Raw genomic sequence first — 17,004 nt, forward strand, 5'->3', positions numbered from 1 at the left:
TTACTTCTAGATCAAAAGGCAACAGAGACTAACATTTCTCTAGTCATTTCTAACTCATCATGTTTTAAAGTTTACTAATGCTATGAGGTTACATTATGAGGTTCCACAGTATTGAATCTGTGATATTACTAGGGGAATCAGGTAACAAAACAGAGCATTACAATGAGCAATATACAGAATCTGAACTATAGACTTATCTTTCTCCTCAAAAATTTCTTGCTTAAATTCCTACAGCAAAAGAAAGAAAACAAAGCGTCTTCTGTAAATAAAACAAAAATGCCAAACAAATAGCTCACGACTTAGATTTGCTTCTATGCTCTGATTTTCATGCCTGAGATAAAATAATTACAATTAAATATCCTTCATTTTAACTTTCTGCAGAATATCAGTACAATTACTATACCGAGCATTTATTATGTCACAGACAGACAGTACAAAGCTGTCATAAAATTTTACTCATGTTTTTTAAAAAGCAGGACAAATCAGTTCAGCTGAACGATACGGCAGGAAACAGCACCACCAAGCTACATGCCTCAGCTCTATTTTGAACAACTTCAGTCAAAGCAAGCTGGCATTACTGCAGTCCTGCCTCTCCCAATCCCTATGACGCTCTTTCCCCTCTGCCCACACAGATGTGCTCTGCAGCCCTGTGGTGAACGGAAAGGGGAAGTTAATTTGGTTTAAAGGTAAATAAATTTCTTGTCAGGTAATTTTTCAGCTAGATAAATTCTCTGATCCAGTTCACCGTGTAACTGCATAAACGGCCCATGAGAGGAACTGCATAAGACTAGGACAAGAAGTTAAGACTGAACTGTCATGAGCACCACTGGCTCAAATGATGGCCTAAGCTTCCCCCCCCCCCCCTTTTTTTTTAAATTGGTTATACCAGTGCTTAGAATAGGCAGAAACTAAGCTGATTTATGAATGTGAATACAGATAAGCAAGTGGGTTGCTAGCTGCCACCACAAAGGAAGTTTTAATAGTTGCCCATTGCCCACATACACCCCCATCACATGAGCAATATTACACACCTAACCACACAGTGAGTGACCAGTTCAATACAGAAAACTAACTCAAATACATGCAAAAAAGTGCTTCTCAGCTGGTTTACGCTTTGGAGTAACTAGTTCTACTTATCAGAGTTCTAATAATTACTTTATTTAATTTTTTACACATCAGTATCTACCCCAGCACACATGGAAATGTAGCAGATAGCACAGAAGTCCTTAGGGCCTGGGAAGGACGGCTGGGCTTCCCCAGCTGGCAGAGGTGCCTAGAAGCATCCTCGGTTCCCACAACAACAAAGCACAGGGCTCCAACAGCAGGATCAGACACGCGCTACTGACAAAGAGGAGACGCGGACAGGAACGCAACCAAAGGCTCGAAGGGGAACAGGACAAGGACATCCTCAAAAAAAAAAAAAAAAAAAAAGAAAAGGAGGCCTCCCTGTTAGCCCGGAACAGTCAAAAAGGATTTTCGGGTTTTATCTTAGCTTAAGCACCCCATTTTCTGTTTGACTATTTGAAAGGAAAGAGGCATAAGACTGATAGCAAGAAGTAGCTGTACTGGTGTTAACACCAGCTCAACCAGAATCACAACAGAGCTGTGCTCCAGGCAAATTCCCTTATTTTTGTCCCACGTCGTCAAACCTGCAGAGGCTGAAAGCGCAGGAAGGAGAGGGCACATCAGGACACAGGGCAGCGTCCAGTACAAAGAATCAGAAAAGAGCTACAACAGTAATTCAAAGGTTATTATTCAACGGTATAAAGGAAACAGGAATAAAGACTACTTATTATCTCATCTACAGTTTTTAAAAGGAAGTTTGTTGGTAGGTATCAATTTTTCAACCGTGAAAAGAAAAGCACAAGCAATTCAAATCATCTTATAATGTCTAGGAGGTAGTTTTATGCATCTGGGTGCAACCATCTCTCGGAACAGCTCAAATGCAGTTCAGTTTGGGCAATAGTGTATCTACTCATGAGTTTCAATTGTAACATCTTAAAGTATTTTAATATTCCTCCTTAATTTGAAACTATCCACTGCATTACAATTACAGCGATTTTTCTTCAAGGATCTTAAAACACTTTACCGAAGTTGGTACCCCTAGCATTTATATAAAATATTGAAGAAAAGTAAGGCACAAATATTAACGATACCGGATACCAGCTAGAAAAATATGTTTACGTGCAGAGTAACTGCATTCCTGATACCAGTGTATAAGCACTTGCAAGGAGATCATCATCAATCCAACCTAATCAGCTCTGCAGTAACATACATGGCAAGAACTTTCAAAGAAACAACACCTCAGAAGCTGACTTCATCAAAAAACATGAGACAGCCATGATGTGAAACCATCAATTCCTTTTGCCTTTTTTCAACTGTATTACGGTTTCTAGAATAATAAGTACTTTTTTTCCCTTTTGAAAGTTCACTATCCTGCACTAAGAAAGATAATGCTTATTCTAATACCAGATTTGCTGCAGCCTAGTCCCTACAGAAGAATCTGCATTATAACAGACCTACTACAGCTTTATCTTCAAAACATCAATAAAATTATCCCCAGACAAGCAAGAAATATGTTTTCCTACAGTTTGCCTTCTGCATTTGCAAGCTGATACCTTTGGTTCCCACCCACATCCTCCACACACTTTGCCTGGTCTTCTGGGTAGGCTGTTTGAGATGATCATGGCCTTTGGCTGCAAAGAGAACCAACAAGAACACGCTACCTCTCAGCTTTCAGAGGGCCAGACAAATGTTAGCAGTGGCTTTTCCTTCTCCTCCTGCCAGCCAAAACTCGGGCACATTTGTTAGAGCAACTTCATACTCTGAGATTCTACCTTTACCTTAACCTTACATTCTGTTGAAATTTGCCAATACCATCAAACATTACAAGGGAGAGATGGATGAACACGAGCTAATTAAGTAAAGGTTACAAAAAGCAGGCTAAATGCAATTAACAGTAAAAACTAAGTATTTTGTAGAAATATACACAGAAGTTAAGCCAGAATTAAAACCAAATGCAGGCTTGCAGGTGTTACAGCATCTAAGTCACTAGCTCCTTGAAAAGGTGAATAAGGCTACAGCCAAGGAACCTGTGTGGTGAAATTACTGAATGTTTCCTAAAGATAGAGATCAGCACATTCCAGAATGCTGCCGCTCCTGGTGGGGACAAGGAACAGAGGAAAGGATAAAGAACAGGTATATAAGCTTGCAGTTGACAGAAAAAAAAAGACAGAAGGGGAGAAAACTACGGAAAAGGGGATATCTCCGTGAAATTGTTTTCTCTACCACCTCAACCCAGTGTAAAGAACTAAACGAAGGAGAAAGAGATTACTAAACTGGGAGATATCCCTATTCAGCAAAACACTAAGAACACACTTAAGACTTTTTTTTTTTTTTTTTAACGAATAAAATCTGTGGGTTTTGGCAAATCTCAATGCTTGAAACGGTTCCCTGGTTACATACTATATGCAGGGCACAAGACTACAATTGTAGTAGTTTTCTGTGGTTGATCAAGACCCTCAGCTGCAAAAGCTATTTAATACCATGGAAGGCCAAGGACCACAGCCATTTGGTTTAACGGTTTTCATTATTTTTGTAAAAATGACAAAAAAAAAAATCAGGAAATAAATGCAACAAAAGGAACAAGAGTGTCACAACCACTAGGCCAGCACAGAATACGCATCAAATTCACTCCATACGGTAGCTGGGAAAACAGATGATGAATACTCTCCTGGCTTCCTAGCCTCTGACCACAGGATCCAGGAAGGCCTTGAGAAAAAGAGGACCAGGGTGTCGACCTGTGCAGACCTTTAAGAGGACAAGAGGAGAATGAAATACAAAGCTGCTTTACAGCCCTAATAGCGAAAGGGACAGTAGCGGCTTGTCATATTAATTAGAAGACTTACAAAAAGGGGATACAAAGACAAAAGTTTTCCTAGAAAAAAAGTTTTCCTAGAAAAAAAGTTTTCCTGAGAAAAGTCGTACCATCTCCCCTCTTCATTCAGCACAGTCGGTAACTGACTAATTCAGCCTTTTGTCACGATGTCCTGCTGCTATTTTACAGCTCTGCTTTCATCTCTCTCATGACTTCAGGTAGCAGGGACACAGATTACTCAGAAAAGTTGAGAAAAAGTTGAAAACTCTTCTACCCAGATATTTACAGAAGCCTCACACCTGCTGCATCCAAGAGGAAGCGAGTCAAGCGATTCCAGTAACAGTTTTTGAAACATGCATTTCTCATTATACAACCTGTAATTTGGATTTTCTTGGTTCAGTGTATCTATGCACATTTAAAAAAAACAGCTCAAAGTAGTACCTTAAATATTACAGCTATTTCAGTAAGAACCACAGTATATATGAACAGAGAAAGTTTTAGTAAGTTTTTTTACATTTTCAATAGCAACTGTTATACCTGATTTTTTCCTTGAAGTCCCAGTTAACTTTTAGACATCAATTATGTTATTTACTAGCAAAAATGCTGTAGAAAGTTCAGTCAAGATTCAAGAACCCAAGTTAAAAAATATAACACTCTTCAAAATATAAACATTTTCAAACAATCGCTTTCATTACTTTGGGGGCTTGGTTCAGAAATGTGGCGCCACAAAAGGGACTTTTTTTTTAACTACACCTTCCTATTTTTTTCCTACCAGCTGCCATCAAAGATAAGCAGTTGTCAGTGGATAGATTTCAAAAATGCCTTTCTTTTTTAAGCTAAGAAATAGAACTTGAAAAGTATTAACGAAAAATTCAGCAGCAGAAATAATAGAGTTATTACAGTGAAGAAAAAGAGAACATGCATGCAGAATTCCCATTCTTTAACTTACACCACATTTAAAGAAAATCTTCACTCTAAAGAAATGTAACACAGCTCCTTTCCTGGAAGGGAAGGTCTTGTCATCATCTGTGATGAGCCTATTAAACCTGAGTTTACCAGACATTCTCTCATTTTCTCCATATGCAGATCTATAGTATAAACAACACTTAAAGTTAAGATGGGCTGGAGAATGAACAACAAGTTTATGGCTAAGTTACCTAAGTGCCTTAATTTGGGGGATTCAGTTCTTTTTCTTATCACTTGGTAAAAATTATTTCTATGCTGTAAATACTCTGTTTCATCCGAAGTTTTAAAACACTTGCCTATGAGCTAATTATAAAACTACACTGAAAAAGTACACTTCTATTAATAAGAGAAGTAGCAGCACAGCGTGAATTGCATGCTTATTGGCAAACGTTCCTTTCATCAATCAGAATTTTGGCTCTACAGGCTCAATTTTTTCAAAAACCTTTTCAGATTTATTTTAGTGTACTTGTAACAGTGTTTTGAATGGGAAAAGATAATTATAGCTTACTCCTCCTCCAGGAGAAGAATGCATTCAACTCAAAATTTTCATCGCCTTTATTCTGCCTAGCTTATCCATTTTGTATTAAATAAAAGTTGCCAACTTTACGTTAATTCATGCGAACTCATTTGCGCATGTGTGTCATAAAAACAGTTATCAAAAAAGTCTGTATAATTGAATATATTATCAACTACTTAAAACCTCTATCCTAAAGCACTAAGTCACACATTGGAACAAATTAATTTAGAGATGGAGCCATTAAAGTCATAGGAGGAAAAAAACATGTTTCTAAAATCCAAGGTTTTTTTCCTACAATTGTAATTTTACATATCAATCTAATTAATACTTTAAGTACCCAATCCTGTAGCCTGTGAGAGGGCTCCTGTGCCCTTACGGCCAAGAGGTCCATGGGGCCAAAGTGACAAATACTTTCAGCATACTGCTTTGTAACCTCGGTCTCACAAACACATTCAGGATCCTGTTAAAGGTAAGGGATTTTATCAGTCAAAAACATCCCGTGTGAACCGACTAATGATGGACTAGGACCAAACATCTTTATGCATAGGTGAAATGCTACTGAGTTTGGCAATTTCATTTGCACATAGGTGTTTGCATAGGAACTAGAGTCTTAAGTACTTCGCTCTCTACTAAGGTTTTAAAGTATAGAAAGACAACATGAAGTGACAGAAGTGTTATAATCCAAGTGAAATAACATACGTGATATCCTGAAACCCTGATTTAAAAGTAAAAGAGGCTGATCAGCGCAGCTTCTCTATGCAGCAACTTTTCTTTTCTTTAAATGTATATGAATAGATTTCTTTGTATTTAAAAAGTTACAGATTTTGAGATCTATCTAATACTGACATCATTTTAAATTAAGATGGAGTACAGGGATGACAACACCAGGGAAAATTTCCAAAGCTTTAACTTCTCACCATTCTATCATCACCTCAAAGTCAATTTTCACCTTTTTCACTGGCTGAATTTGTTATCTTACATTTTGCTCTGGGGCTCGTATTCTTGCAATATGGCAGTACGGGATTATGAGAATACTGACAAGCCTGTTTGCTAAAAATGAACAATGGTTATATTACAGCAAGTCTGTAATATCTAGAAAGAAAAGGAAAAGCAGACCTGACAAAGCACACTTATTTGTTAATTACATGCGGATTGCAAATGCTCATACATCTAGTGAGTAATAAGTAAAGCCAAGCCTGAAGTTGCTTGTGAAGATTTTTGACACAAGGAGATTTTTTTTGCACTCTTGATCACACAGCAAAGCCAGTTACAGGGCCCAAAGAATTAATTACAAATCAGGGCTTAATATTTACTACTGAAAATAATGCAGGTTCATTAACACCTAGCCTGAACTATTGTTCGAGTATGACAGACCTGCCAGTTAGGAAAACTTAGGGTGTGAGCTACCTATAAGAGCAACATCCCACTCCACCTCAAATCCCTTCTGACAACTGTAGATGAGGATTCCAGCAATGCATACAAAACACAAAGTCAGGAACAACTAGGGCCATGGACTGGCCAATGACTAAAGTAGCACAGACAGCCTTAATTCCGCCATTGTAAAGCTTCTGAATGCTTCACTTAGTAACTGATTTAAAATCCTCAGCACAACTTTCTGTCACTTAAACAAAGACACCATGCAGCAATATTTCAGCAATGAAATACACATTTTGGTTTTTTTCTGGGACAGCAAAAATATAGTAACAGCACAGATACAACTGAATTCCTACGTGCAGGGTTTCACACTTTTTAAGTGAAACCCAAACTTTCAAGCACCTCTTGTCTGAAACCGGTCCGAAGTGTACAATCCCTATTTCTTCTATGCCATTTCTAACTAACAGTGGATGTTGTCCATGAATTTACTGCTTACTTCCACCTGGAGCAAGAAACAGAGAAAGGTCCCACAGAAATCACAAACTATCTTAAGTATATAAACCAAACAGACCACATAAAATAGAGCGAAGCAGTGACCTCAAGAGCTGTGCAATAATTTGCATCAGAAACAAGAGATGAGTAACAGGTAAAACCCTACATAGAAAGAGTGAAGTACCCAGCATCTGGATGAAGGGATGCAGGAAAATCTAACAACCAACAAAAGCCCCCAATTATTACAAGAGGAGATGCTAACCACCTAAGATTTCCCACCGTGCCCAGTAACGCTGGTGGCTCCAGCCCTACATATATTCCTCTTTGCCAATTTTCAGAATTGTGTGATGAGGCATAAAGAAACACAGTGTAAATTACAAATAAAAGTTTCGTTTAAAAAAATCTGCCCAAACTCCTTGAGGACTTGAATATTTAGCTCTTTAACCGCTCCTTTCAAGATGCAATTTACACCTTTCATTCCAAATAACGAACACCACACACAAATTAAGAGCAAGGCTTTTGAATAACAGGACCAAATACCATTCTTCCTCATATTTTTTTTTAACTGGAAGTAAGGATTAAGAGACAAGAAAAAACAATGCCTACCTTTGATTTCTATATCTATGTGTTTAATGAACAATCAGTGTGTATAATACCAATGAAGGAAGACCTTAGAAACTAACATCATGGCTATGATCAAAACACACCAGTGTTTTTTTGAAAAGTTGCAGAGCATGAGGTGTTTTGACACGAAGAGAAGGCCAAAAGCCTTTTAGTTACGTTAACACAAGGACTGCAGATGTTATTCTCGATTTTAAACTCTAAAGAATCCTTTCGAACCACTCAGTACTATAAAACTCATTGGAGCGTCCCAATACATCTTTCATTTTTTAGTTTTTTTCCCAGAACAGTTCTCTAAAATGTGGTGTCAAACGACTTCAGGAAATCACAGTTTTCTTTTTCCTTCATGTTCCCAACACAGGTCAAAGACACAAGAAATATTAAAAAGATCATTCTCATTCAATCCCTTCTTGATGGTGGCAACTTATGGTCTTAATCACAAGTATTATCTAAAAGAAGTTTAATTAAAAGCTGAAACTGTTCTTACTTCTACTGATATATATTTGCCCTTCAAATTCAACATTGCTTTATCTTCGATTATTTTTTCCTTTCTATCTTTTGAAGCTACAATTTCACTCTTTTCAGTATATTCTTCTAGCTCTTTCTTACTGCCCATGCCACTTTGAAACAAGTCACAACCATTCTGCAAGCCCAATTCTCTCCTTCCACTGATATACTGCTGCTGTATTTAACAACTTAGATTTCCACACGACAGTAAGAAACAGACATTTTAAGTAGCTTAGAAAAATTATTAAATCAGTCTTCAACTCTTCTGTTTTAAAGACCCCAAAAAAGCCCAGGATAGGTACCAAAACCTGTATTGTGTATCTAAGCTACTGTCAATAACGCTACCTTTCTCTTTACACATTTGTCAATCTTCAACTAGGGAGCCAGACATCACCATCTGAAAATGACAGCTAGTGCACATTAAAAAGAAAATGAGCTTTCTAATAACCTATGACCTCTACTACTGAAAATGGCAGCCTACAGAGTTTTGGAAGTGCTGCATACAAAAATCAACTTCAATGCTGAACTGCAGCACATTCATTCCAAAGAAGGATAAAACAAAATAGCATAACATAAAATCTTGTCAACAGATTTATCTACCAATTTATTTACTGGATGCAATCACCTAATGACACAGCCACAATTCCTTCCCAAACTGTGGCTCTCAAAAAACTCCTCCCAGACAAATCACGACCTAATTCACAGGTTCTACATTCTAAGCTTCAGAGGACTCCTTGAGAGTCGCTCCCTACTTCCTGGCAAAGCCATGAGAATATTTGTGTCTTTTGTGACCACAAAAACGAAGCATCAGTCACAGTTAACAATTTACTAAACTGTGATTCTCCCTCTTTTTTCTCTCGTATGTGAGCCAAGAAGCAGTTAACAGTGATGACATTAAAAACTACCGCACCGAGGTATCCGAGTTAACACCTTACTGATATGAACAGGGCAGCTCACACCTCTTGCAGCTATTGTTCCAGTTTCTCTACAGCCTCACTTAGACATCTCTGCTCACATTCTGAGGTTTTCAACAGAGCCGTAACAGCCAGGGACTGATAGTGGCAGGGAGGCAAGCAAAAGATACTGGATAACAAGGTAGCAGATTTCGAGAGGTGTCAGTAAGCAATGCTACTGCTCAGCAGATGAATCTCAGTACTGGTGTCACGTAGCATGTACCCAAAGTACATCCTCAGTAGTCCTACCACAGCTAATATACAACTACCACATGGATTAGGAGGAACATCTAATGTCATTATAGACATAATTAGGGAAGCAGAACACTGATGGAACTTCAGCGTTTGGAGACATCCTTTTTGCTATACACTAACGCGCGACAGCTTGAATTGAGCTAGTGCAATAGCTAGACTTTTTCCAAAGGACAACTGGGAACAAAATTACACTGTAGATGAACAACTACCACCTGAAATGCAGCAGTAAGTTTTATAACATTTTCTTAATTTAATTACACATCAATGCCTAAACGATACGATCAACAAAACAGAACTTGATGACCCTACCAATGCCTTGTTCGGAGGGTCTGGAGAGCCAGGCCCAGGACAGGTTTCCATCAGAAATCAAGAGCTTGGCCTTGGCTGGCAGCCTTCAGCTCTTTAAGGCGGCGGCCACAGGCCGCACAGACTGAGGCGCACAGTCACAACCGCTGCAGTTCACCGCCAACTACAGGTGTCTCAACACCTTGCGCTAGCTGAAGCATACCACCGCCTCGCTGGGTTCGTTCTGCCAGGGGATCGGTCCTTTAACACCGGCGTACCCAGCCGCAGGCACCTGCCTCAGGAACAGGGCAGATGAGTGGACAGTACCTGGGTGTAAGGACAGGGGCCTAAATTCACTTCTGGGGAGACGTGGCTGTAAACTGTTCGGACGAGACCTTGGTAACACGAAGCCGAGGACGACGTAACCTTGGTATTTTGCCTTTACATTTGTTCCCCAGGCAGGGAGAGTACAGCAGGCCGGCTGGCGGCAAGGCCCGGCGGGCACCTCGACACCTCGGCGCGGCGTGCGCCGCGCCCCGCGTCTTGCCGTTGGAGGTCACGGCCGCGGCCGGAGGGCGGGAGGGAGGACGCGGCGGGGAAAGCGCTGCCCGGAGGGCGCCAGGAGCCGGCTGCGGGCCGCGCCCCTCAGGGTGGCCCTTCCCAGAACCCGCCAGCGGTGCTGCCCGGGGCGGGCCCGCTCCGCTCTCCTCGCCGGCGTGTGTGAGCGGGCAGCGGAAAGCGGCGGGGATTTCCCACAGGAAGCCCTGGCGAGGCGGGCGGCGGCGGGCCGAGGCGGCGGCGGGGGAGACACGGGGGGAGGAGAGGGAGCGCGCCGCCGCCCTCCCCCTCGCTGCACGTACGAACCGCCGCACGCGGCGGCCGCCCCTACCTGCGGCGGCGGCGGGGGGAGGCTCCATCTGCGGCTCCGCGCTACGGCGGCAGCTGCGCACAGCGCGCAGCCAGGCCCTGGCCCCACCGCGCAGGCGCGGCGCAGCCGAGCCCCACCCCCTCTTCCCCGCATCGGGCGGGCACCGGCGGTACCAGCAGGCGCGGGCGCATGCGCCCTGTGGTGGGCAGGGCAGGGCAGGGCAGGGCAGGGCAGGGCAGGGCAGGGCAGGGCAGGGCAGGGCAGGGCAGGCGGGCGGGGGGCGGTGAGGCGCCGTGACAGGGGCGGCAGCCGCCGCCCTCCCGCCCTTGCGCGCCCTGCTCCCGCCGGCGGGGCACGGTGCGGTGACCGCGGCTGAGGGAGCGTGGGCAGGCGGGCTCGGTCTCTGGGGGTCACTGAGGGGTCCCCGCAGGTCCGGCTGCGGAGACCGCCATCTTCTCCTGCAGCCCCACGCAGACTTGTGTGTGGGTGCAGCCCCTGACAGGCCTGAGGCTTCCGCAACAAGGGCTTGAAGTGGAAGATGAGAATGACGATGGTGGCCACTTTTATCGATCAGTTTGTTTGTGGCCTTTAAAAAGGGCTTCGTGGTGTATGGGCAAGAGACTCTCCTGTCTGTGTAAACAGGCTCCGGGACCACGTTCCTGCCACGGGTGTTCAGGTGATGGAGGAATTGGGGAATTTAGTGTCCCGCCAGAAACTCGGGCAAAATACGATCTTTGAAATTCCTGTTGGCATCACGTTCAGCCTAGCAAAATGCGGCAGCTGGGTTACTCCACACCTCAGTTACTTAGAGCTTACATTTCTGTTTGTGCAGTTCAGCATCAAGGATTTCAAGTATCTCCATTTTGTGTTGTGTCAGCATCCTGTCATTTTTTTCACGCATGTTATAAGTAAGAAAAGGACCTTGCCATGTAAAACATTGCATAATAAATGCTAGCAATCAAAAGCTCAAACAGATGCTTTTGATACGCTGTAGAGGAATGAATATGGCCTACCAGCTGCCTGGTTATTAAAAAGATGCAGGTTTTAAGACGAAATTTGAAGAACAGGGCGGTTGCGCATGAAAAACTTCTACACAAATGAGGAGGTCTGTAGAAAGAATACAAAATGCTTTTTTTGGATAGTGTCACTAAAAGTTTGATACTGTTAAAAATGACTGATTTATCTGTGTGTCCGTTTGGTCTGCCTGTGTAAGTCAGCATTGAGACATGTGAAGTATACTTCAATGACAGAGGAGTAATTCTGATATCTTTTATTTATGAGTCTGTAGTATATTTAACTGACCAGTCTTTCTTTAGTTATTAGCAGCATAAGGCAAGGCTGGCCACTTCCAGAAATAAAACATAAAATAAAAAAAAAAACCTGTGAGAAAGTACCATGCATTCAAAAACCTGAGAACATGATTCCCCAGAAATTAAGAGAAATTAAAAACAAGGACACGTAGTAAGAGCTGAAAGTCAGGATTTGTTTTAACAACTACAATCCAGAGTTTTCAAAGAGCTCACTCTCTCTTCCTACCAGCCTCTTCAACATTTTAGACTGACAGGTGGTATGGAAAATCAGTCGGTTTATGTAATAGCCTCTTACACGAGGCTGCAAAAATCCTTCCAAATATAGCATTTCCTCTATAATCCTGCATTGTTACGTCCTGTTCAATGGAAAGGAACTGAGCTTTAAATATTACATTCTCAGGGAAGTAAGAAGTCCAGAAGTCTATCCCAAACACCATACAGACCTTGTATGCCTCTGGAAGATAACAATAAACAGTCTAGAAAAAAATCACTAGGAAGAATTTTGATCACAATTACTGTGTTATTTATCCTTAAAATGAATTTTCATTAAAGGTATGAGTTTCAAGTCCACAGTTTTTTTCCAGATTTACATTATTTTCCCCATATGAAAATTCAGTCCCTTTATTTGAAAATGGATTGTTTCAACTTGAGGCCACACTAAGAGGCAAGTTCTTCGTGCTGATACGTTCACAGAAATTAGTAGAGCATGATGTAGGCAAAATCTTCCACATGAATGCTTTTGGCCTTACTGATCTAGAGCATTTCTGTTACAGAGCATTTAGTGTCTTTATGCTTTTTTTTTTCTTAATCCACAAGTTTGATCTCATTCCTTAGAGTACAATGTGGGTATTAGAGTTGGTTTCTGTAATTTTAAACTATACCACTTCAGTAAATGTTTATACACTGGCTGAGAATTTTAATTGAACAGGGCTGTGAAAATGCAACATACCAATTTTTTTGTATTTGTTTTATTAAGGGGTTTTGGACTATGCCACTTCTGCAATGAATGTTGTTAAAAAAAAAAGATACCAGCCAATCTGTGAAGAGTTTATTATATATGTGCAATGAGAAAATACAAGAAAACACGTGATACAAAAAGGAGCTTTCAGCATGAGAACCAAAAAGGAGAATGTACACTTACAACAGTAAGTTGAGTTAAAAAAAAATAATTGAAGTTAGTATTTTTTGCTGCTGCTCTTAAACTCTTGGCTACTGATATTTATATATGCCTTGCAGAATCAGAACTGTGAAGATTTCTTTTACTTAAGATGAAGGTCTTTGAACTTCAATGGCAACTCTGTGTATTGAGTTAATTAGATCGTTTTCAGGGACAGGATACTAGGCTAAACAGAACTTTGCTTTGAAGTAGTATTTCTGTTCTTTGATGAAGACAGTAAATACAAAAGGAAAAGTCCTACAACTTTGTAACTCAGGGAAGTTGTCCTCTCCTGCTTCTTCTTCTAGTAACAGGCCTGGAAAGCAGAAACAGGATTTTTCTGCAGGTCTTATTTTCATGTGTAACAGACAAGAATGAAGAATGCTAAGAACTGCAAGGGAGTAAGAAACGTCTTGGGGAAATAAAAAAAAGCAAAGGAAAAAATGGATAGAACAACTTTGTTCTGGAGATTTGAGGGGCAGAAATAGTTTTTGAGTGAGAGAATATGCAGATGTGGGTCTGATAATAGTCTTATGCTAATTGGGTCTATTAGAAAGTATTGGAAATGAGAAAGTATCAGAGAAAGTGTTGTCTTGACAGATAAGTAAATGAGACTGGCATTATGTGGAGCAGGAATGGCACAAGTAAGACAGTAAGACAGCAGCTGTCCACAAAGGGCTTTAAATTAAGATAAATAGCTTGTGTCTGACTTGAGAGTCAGTGCAGTGATTCCAGGAGGCGGTACAGTGACGCAAGAAAATTATTTTCTTATAGCAGTTTGAATGAATGTAAGCAGAACAATTTTCACAACCAGAAAGGAGGAGGTTACTGTGTTAGAGATGTGAAGTGTTAAGAGGTGTATCAAGAATTTTAGTAGCATAGATAAAAAAGCTAAACACTTTGTAAATACATGTTCTGCATGCTTTTATATGCAGTCTAGATGTCAATTAGATCATCAGCCTATAGAGAGAGAAAAGATAGATTTACTTCCTTCATTCACATGGAAGTGCCTGTTAAGTGAACTGCACCTGTAGGAGCATCCAAGGGTATAAAGGGATGGTTTCATTAAAAAAAAAGGAAAAAAAGAAAGAAAAAAAGTGCTCAGTGGGTCTCCCTTAAACATGAGGTCTAACTTGCATCTTATCCCAAGAGAGAGTTTTGAAATGACATCTGGAGTATGTAATTTGTGTTTAGTCAAATCTTTTTTAATATGAATCTTGCACAAGTTCAGCAGCCCTGTGAAGTTATGCTGAGATGTGTGGGGCTTTTGCAGTGTAGGGCTTCAATACAAGTTAGTACCATATGCTTTTTTTAACTGGCATACTTATCCAGAAAACTTGCTTAACTGGGACATCTCCCAGGGCATTGATGTAAGACTAGTAGTACTTAATACACACAACTGTTACTTAACAGCGCATTAACGGGACAGTGGCTACTGCTCAACAGTATCTGCCACTGGTTATTCAGTGCTGCTTATGTCATCTGTCTGTTACAGTGTTCTGGAACTTGTCTATACAAGGAAAATTTTCCCTGCAATTAATTCCCTGAGGGTAAAATGTTGGGTGCTGTAGTGAAAATAGACTGGTGATGGTGGTCACAATTTTCTGCACTGATTATTACAGTGGGGAAAATCCGGTAACTTCCCTTATAGTCTTGAAGGATGCTTGAGTCAATGTTTTTCTTATGAAATCAAACCTAAAAATACAGTCATAAGTAGTGCTGGGTTGCAGTCATTTCTGTGTTCCTAAGATTCATATTGTCATTTGATTAGTTAATCGCCCATTTTCAAAAGTGTGAACATATTTTCACACTTCAACCAAGACAGTGTTAACAATGAAACTATAGATAGCAATAGAGATTAATTATGTATCGCACAAGTCTCCGCACCTTGTTCTTACCAGATAAAGACAGCCTATCTGTCTGCACACAGGTGTGATTTTTTTTTAAACTCCAAACAATAGCCTTGGTCAAATGAGTTCAAAGGAGTATTTTCAAATGGCACTTCTTCAGCATGTTTGCTGTTGATGTTTTTGATCTTGTTTCATGAAATATAACTTCCAGTAAAAGGCTGTGATTCTTTGTTGAGCTTACCCGTGTGAAATACATTCACTCATAGGTGAGAGATGTGGGGGAGCTTTAAATGAGAATTAACATTTAGACTCAAAGAAACATTTTCTTCTCTTCTTAAGGGAGCATACTTTTACTGAAGCCACTATAAAGTTGTTCAGGGCCTTATTTGCAATTGGCATCTGAGATTTTCACTGACTGGAGCCATGTCTTCCAGAAGAGGGGAAAAAAAAGATGAAAGAGGAGTTTGTAGTGTCTTTTTGTGGTGAAAGTTGCAACATTTTGTAGTTATTCCCCCATATAAAATTAAACCCATCCATATGTCTGTTTTCTAAACATTTAAGGATCAGAGGTTTTTACAGCAGAATCTGCTATTGTAGGAAGAGAAAGCACTAGGCATGTTGAACTATTTCTGTCCTGTCTTATTAATCTATAGTTCTGCTTGTTCCAACAAGTGGATACTAGTAGCTTGCAGACCTCTGAACCTGCAGCCTGTCAAGTCTCACAGAGCTAACGTTGAGACTTTTGCAGTACCTTCACAGTGGAAGCACTAGAGCTGTGATGCCTTGGCTACTCTCTTCCTCTAGAAGAACCGCAACTGGCATGTCGCTACGTGGCACGCTCTGTGGTGGCAGTGCCTATGTCGAGTCCTGTGGGCTGTCTCTTACCACTTCACCAAGAACAAAACCTTTCCCTTCATGGGCCAGGCCTTTCCACTCATGTTTCAGGAGAGTTGGAAGTATCTGATCATGGTGACTACTGTAATTTTTTTGTTGTCTTTCTAGCAAGAAGTCACTGAAGTAGTACCTAGGGAGCTGGCCATCTGCTCAACTAGAAAAATTGCATCAAATAATAATTATATTTGCCACTCACTACTAGATCTGATTGGCAGAGTAAAAAACACTTCAGTTCCCTTCCTTTTCCAAAGTTCACACACAGCAGCACAATCTTTCACTGGCTTTTGTTTCCTTAAAATTTCTTTTATCTCAATGGATTCAGATTTACCCCAAAGTTAGAAACTATAAATCAGATGTAGATGACTTGACCAGCATCAAGATTTTCAAGTAATAGTAGTTCAGCGATGTAAAAGGAAGGGAAGGTCCACCACCAAAGCAAACCAATCTATAAACTTTCATTGTTTGACTTACCCTGCTTACAAGAACAATTACTTCTCAGGCTACGGTCAGAATGTTTTCTAGTCTGAATACATTCACAACAATTGTAGGGTGACTCTCATTTGCATTGGAGGTTTTATTTGGAAACTTATTTCAGCCATTACCAAAGCTTTGGATTTTCGTTTTCCCTCCTTCTGGTTCTGCATGCAGTCACAAGTTTTCTTTCTGTTTCTGATTTTCTTTCAACAGGTACTTAGCCATGCTCCTGCTTTATCCTTTCCCATTTTTTTTAAATGCCATACAGAGAAGGGCTAGTCCCTGATCATAAATGTTTAAAAGGAAATGGTTCGATGTTCAGTGTGGCTTCTAGGCTACAGTCACCACTGTGTGGTTCAGTCCTCTGGGCATGTGAGCTGACAGTAGAGCCATCCCGCTGTCTTTCCATTAGTACTGGCCTGGACATTTACTAATCACTCTTTGGTCTGGTTTTAATTTTTTGGGTTTTTTGTGCCACAGTAGAAACGTCTCTATGGAGGCAAGCTCTGAAGTTCTAAGATACTTTCCAATCCATTCCTTAATGTAGATAGGTGTTACAGCTCCATCCTTGGTGTCAGGAGTTATTACAAGTATAGGAAAAGAAA

The 17,004-nt window shown here is 40.7% G+C and overlaps 1 protein-coding gene across 3 annotated transcripts in view; it reads right to left on the reverse strand.

Moving 5' to 3' along the window:
* Window positions 1-10,869, reverse strand: part of CMC1 (C-X9-C motif containing 1) — a 60,683-nt gene extending 49,814 nt beyond the window's left edge. For 2 of the 3 annotated variants that reach the window (XM_087770898.1, XM_087770889.1), the window contains exon 1: window positions 10,737-10,869. In XM_087770898.1, the coding sequence (XP_087627024.1) occupies window positions 10,737-10,764 (28 nt within the window). In that variant the 5' untranslated portion in view covers window positions 10,765-10,869. Of the gene's footprint in view, window positions 1-10,174; window positions 10,321-10,736 lie in introns of those variants that run through there. The other variant, XM_087770900.1, reaches the window with a different exon arrangement.
* Between the last annotated feature and the right edge of the window lie 6,135 nt (window positions 10,870-17,004).

Source organism: Nipponia nippon, unplaced genomic scaffold (genome assembly GCF_047370975.1).
Source record: "Nipponia nippon isolate SJK-2023a ecotype South Korea unplaced genomic scaffold, ASM4737097v1 scaffold_1, whole genome shotgun sequence".
Lineage (NCBI taxonomy): Eukaryota > Metazoa > Chordata > Aves > Pelecaniformes > Threskiornithidae > Nipponia > Nipponia nippon.